At 38.6% G+C, this 5532-nt stretch overlaps 1 protein-coding gene across 4 annotated transcripts in view; it reads left to right on the top strand.

The window, feature by feature from the left end:
* adgrv1 (adhesion G protein-coupled receptor V1) overlaps positions 1-4968 on the top strand; it is a 108877-nt gene extending 103909 nt beyond the window's left edge. For all 4 annotated transcript variants that reach the window (XM_008418938.2, XM_008418939.2, XM_017306772.1 and 1 more), the window contains 2 exons: positions 864-1041; positions 4504-4968. In XM_008418938.2, coding sequence (XP_008417160.1) covers positions 864-1041; positions 4504-4622 — 297 coding nt within the window. In that variant the 3' untranslated portion in view covers positions 4623-4968. The remainder of the gene's footprint in view (positions 1-863; positions 1042-4503) is intronic.
* The last annotated feature ends 564 nt before the right edge of the window (positions 4969-5532 follow it).

Below are 5532 nucleotides of genomic sequence, written 5' to 3'. Positions count from 1 at the left end.
AAACGCATATTTATAATATGAAAAAATATAATAAATGTTTTGAAAAATAATGATGGTAATAATATGAAAGTTTTTCAAAGTAGCTTAATTTTTTTTAATACTTTTTTTAAGCAGCAATGTCAATAGCACCTGTATGTATCTTAATGTTTAATGATTACACATTTGGCTGATGTTTTTTTTTAATATATATATAATGATTTACAAATGAGGATAAAACTATGCAGTTAATATCAAAGTTAACAATGAGTTACTTAGAAGGAAGACCTCTAGTCGGGTACTGGCAAAGTGTTGAAATAAAGTGCAGAAAACTAGAGAGAGTAGATCTTTAGCATTTGATTAAACTTATTATGATAAACTTTAAACAAATGTCAATAGCAAAGGAATCGCAAAACAAAATTCAGCTTTTAGCAAATCCATGATTTTTTTCTGACAAAGTGACCAGAATCACAGATTTGGTACCAACACCCGCTGTTAAGACCTTGATATCCTTTGACTCATAGTCCTCTGTAACATTTCACAAGTTTGGAGCACAAAAAGACAGATCATTAACTTTCCTCCTGGCACAATTTCTCTAGATGGTCCAGAATTTAGGGGCTTTTAGTTTCTCTCCTCTCCTATATAAACTCTCACAAAAAGAAAGCTCACAGGTTTTCTATAGGATTTAACTCTGGAGCCTGAAAATACTATTGAGCAGCATTTATTGTGTGTTAGTTTAGCCACATACATATCTAAAGGAGCATTTCCTGCTGAAATACTCTTATTTCCAATTCACTTTTAGTTTTCTGGTGGAGGCCTTCGGACACTTATGTAAAATGTTGTAGGATTTCTAAGAGCATTCATAAAGTGATGTTGATACTCTGCAGATTTCGGCAGACTGGGAGCCGTCGTCGCTGCGGACCAGCATTCAGCCCACCAGCGTGTTCAAGCCGAGCCCTGTGATGGAGACGTACGCCACAGAGGGAAGCTTCATCAACACCAACCTGGTCACCACAGACGAGGAGTCGCAGGAGTTTGACGACCTGATCTTTGCCTTAAAAACTGGTGAGGATAATTGCCGTTAAATGTTCTGCTGAACTTGCTCTGGCCTACTCTCTTTGCAGTTTTTACCCCTCCCATGTGGAAACCAACACTTTTTGTGCTCAGAGTAGATATATTTTATCAAAGCTCTGTCCATCGACCTCTGGCTGTTTGTTGGTTTTGCAGTCGAGGCTCTTTGATTTAGACTCGGTTGCCATAAATGCTGTCGGACCCATCCAGGTTATTTTTATAACAGTTTAACTGCGATTAGCTGCTGGTGTTTTTAATCAAGGTTGATCTGCGTTATGCTCATTAGCTTAGCGAAAATGTCTCATTAAGCACAGCTAACCATAAAAAAACTGGATCAAAATGCTATGTTGAATTATATAACACTTGGATGTGCTTCAGGAAACAGTTACTCAAGCCCTGAAGAATTTCCTCTCTTAAACGCAGCTTGTTTTTTTCATTAAAACATTTAACTAAGTGTGTTCAATAAGAAACCCGATGCCCTTCGTAAATAAAATCATCTCAACCACATGAGCTTAGCCTAAATAATAAAACATTATGGTTCCAAAACATGAGCACCTCTTAGTATGAACACCTGGTCGTTCACACAGTGTTTCTCGAAGAGCTATGATCTTTATCGGCTGAGTTTATGCTTCTCTGATACCATGGAAACGGTAGCTTAATGAGCCAAGTGCTCATCAAGCTACAACACATGGACACCTTTAATCATTGTGATGCTTTCAGGGTTTATCAGCGCAGCGTTTTTCACAAACCTGAAATGAGAAGTAGCTTGAGGATTTGAATGTCACCTGTTGAGAGTTTCTGGCCGTCTCACCTGAAAGGCTCTTTCTCTCTGCTGCACTTCACTCTGGCCTGGTTGATATTAATGTCTGGGCTGAAAACCGACTCATTCTCGTTTTAATATGCATGGCTTAACGCCCATCACGGATCGCTGATATGCTTTTCTTTGTTGCTTTTTGAGATCTGATCTACAAGATTCAAGATCAGATTTTGAGCAGTTTTATCACTTTTGCTTTCCGACACAATGCTCCATCGCGCAGAAAACCCCACAGGCCACCAGAGCCTGTCTTGAATTAGTTGCTCTTGGAAAACTTTATTTATTGTAGTTTTCTAGGACAGGAAGCCCATTCTGGACACCAGATACTGCTTGATTACAGAATCATTACCGCAATTGTTTGTAAATAATATTGTAATTATACTTATTTTTAAAATTTGTCACGTTGTTTGAAAAAACTAATTACTGTCTATTAAACTGCCTTAATGATATTTCTCTGAAATATTATTTTGAATTGATTTCACCTTAAAATTATTGGCAAAGTAATCACTGAATAATGATACAAAGTCAGTGATTACCTTGTCACTAAGTTACTGAATGATTCAGTGACTGAATGACTCAGTGACTGAATGACTCAGTGATTGAATCATCAGTTACTCTGGTTCTGAATGTTTACTGAATGACAAAGTAATAATTCAGCGATTACTTTGTCAATACTTTATGTGAGTATATATTTAAAAAATACACCCCAACTTCCCCTTAGGCATCTTATTCATACAGAGCATAGCTGTCTTTAGTCTTCTTCCCTCAGTTTAAGCTCACACACCGAAGAGTGTTGAGGCTACAGCACTCTGAAAGCTCTTAGGTGTTTTCCTATTTACCTGTCTGATCACTGGGTTTGATCGATGTACAAAGATGGTACATACAGTGTGAAAGGATCTGACTGTTCGCTAATCTGTTCGTCGGCTTATGTTGAAGTTACTGTTTTTGATTCTGTAGAGTAGAATTAGATTTTAAATAAAACAAACTATCCAGCCATGAGTCACTGTTTTCCCACTGTTGACCTGCTTTAGACACAGTCCACTTTTTTATAATTTTGAAATACACTTACAAGGTTTTATTTTGTTTGAGACATGCTATCCTGCGTCAGGAAAACGACACCTGTAACCATGGAGATAGTCAAATTGGAAGTCCTTCCTGGCAGGTGTTGGGTTTTAGAGACCGATGGGTGTTAATAAGTGAAGAAGGGTCAGAGGATAGTCTTACACAGCGAGAAGAAAAACACGCTCTGACTCTCCTGCCGTCCTGTTTATTATGTGCTGAAAGAAACAGAGATGTGTGCATGTTTTTCACTCAGTTGTCTCTGGGCTGTTTCTTTTCTCGAGGCGTCCCTGCTGCGTTCTGTTGAACTTTAACCTTCCAGGTGCTACAGAAGAATCGATCAACTTTTAAACATCAGCACTATAAATTCACTTTTTTCAAGGTAAACAAGGCAAGGTTTCAACAGCTCAAAGCCACGCCATTGGCTGATTTATGTAGAGATTAGGTTGTTGTTGGAATCAGTCGTACGTCGCAGGTTTAACGGTGTGGCTGAACCAGCCGACCCCGCCTCTCTGTGCAATCAGACGTATCAAAATGAACGTACAGCTACAGTTCATCTCAGCAGCTCAGTCAGCAGGAAAGATAATTTGCTAATCAGGGTTATATACGAGGCAACACCTGACTGGGGTCAGCAAGCAGAGCTGTAATAAGGGTCTTCAGACACTTCATCTGGTAGTCAACCATTAACGTGCAAACATACAGAAGCTCACATGTACGCTGTTGATAGAAGCAGTTTTTTCATAAAGAGTCGAGTCCTCCTCTCTGTCCATGAAAGGACGTAGCATATATTGCATTCTTCAAACAGTAGATATATATTTAACCAGATATATTGGCATGTTGTCTAGTTTGTATGTTGCGGTTTTTAGTCCTTTTCAGAGCAAGAGAATAACGTTTTAGTGGGTTTTAAAAAACCCGGTTCAGGATGGAATAGGTTATCTTGAGCAGTCACTGGTACAGGTCCATCACAGGACAGCACAGGGAGTTTATGCTGTGCAAAGAAATCAGTATTAAAACTAATCAAGGCAATCCTTTCTTTTGATGATATTTGGTAAATAAAACTGGTATCTTTTTCTGTTTCATTTTATTCTATTACAAAGCATTTCCTTGTGAATTAGTTACAAGTATTATTTATTTATCCTTTATTTACCCAGCTGAGATCTAGCTAAACTTACAGAATCTGTTAAACGGGTTTTTACAACACCATGTGTCAAAACCAGCCCTGTTTATTGATCGCTCAGTTCGTCAATGTTTTACCAGCAGGCCCACTGCATGGCTTACATTTGACATAAAAGATCCTTCCTGTTCTCAATCAGGGTCCATCTGTCTGCTCTGTCCTCGTCTTGTTGCTATGGCGCCACAGGTACAGTAAAGTACAGTGTACTCGCTGATAAGGGTCATGTTACTTAACACCACATCTGCATCAAAGGTACTCGCTAAACTGATGACACAGACATACGTTTTTCCCACTCGTCCAAAAATAATCTGTGCGCAACATAATCTAGATTGGGCGCCTGTGAAAATCCCTGCAGCTAAAGCACAATTAATCACGGTTTGCTTGTTACGCTTTATCGCCTCTGTCTCAGGGACCGGCCTTAACATTAGCGATAACGAGTCCATACCTGGAAGCCACGACGGAGGCAGCGTTGCCAACTCCCAGATCGTTGAGCTGAGGAGAATCCCCATCGCCGACACCCACCTCTAACCCGCCTCACTTCATGCAGAGACGTTACAAGACAGTATTTTTATATTGTAAAACCTTTGCACTAAAATTTTTTTTTTTTTTTTAAGTAATCGATCATTTTCATATACGTGTTTGATACTGTACATTGTTTTTACTGCACCTCTGTTCACATATATACATAAATGTACTAAATTTATTTTGTAAAAGTTGGTTTCCTTTTTTTTTTGAATGTATATTTTGTTGACTTGTTTTTTTTTCTGTAGAGTTAGATTAATCATTGTACCTTTCAAGTAAAACAAGTTCTGCTGCTGAGAATGGAGATTGTGTAACACTGTCAATAAATAATGCAGCACATATTTTACATGAAGACACGCTGATCTCATTTTTGTAACCCGGAGGTTTTTGTCCTGCGACGGCGACTCCTGCAGGATTACGTAAGCAGCTTGCAGTTGGGGTCACTCGCTCATGACAGACGGCTTTGAAAAACGACGAGCTCACAGACTGTCCTGCAAGTGTCTTTGGAGTGTAAAGTGTAAGCGCTTGAATCTTTTAAAATAAGGATTTCAAGCTGATTTAAGACCGTGAAAGAGACAGCTGACTGTTTTACTCAAATAATTGAGTAAATTGTCCTTAAATTACTCAATAAGAAGTCGGTAGCTGTGAAAACCAAACCAAATACTCCACCTGAGTTCTTCTAGTAGCCTCCCGCCTCTGTGCACATTTTAACCTCTGACCTCAAAACAGATCAGTTACATCACCTTGCCAGCATTTACACCCATTGAGCTTGTTCTTTTTTTTTACTTTTTCCAGGTCACATCTACAAACCTAAGAGGTTTTTTCTTAGAATTAATGTGAAAGACCAACACGAATCAGAGAAAAAGTAAGTATTGGTAGAAAGTGAAACTTTTTACAAATAAAAACCAGACATTTG

This window comes from Poecilia reticulata, linkage group LG9, assembly GCF_000633615.1.
Source record: "Poecilia reticulata strain Guanapo linkage group LG9, Guppy_female_1.0+MT, whole genome shotgun sequence".
NCBI classification, from domain to species: domain Eukaryota; kingdom Metazoa; phylum Chordata; class Actinopteri; order Cyprinodontiformes; family Poeciliidae; genus Poecilia; species Poecilia reticulata.
The sequence above is the reverse complement of the archived record's forward strand: the minus strand, read 5'-3'. Positions and strand labels throughout refer to the sequence as shown.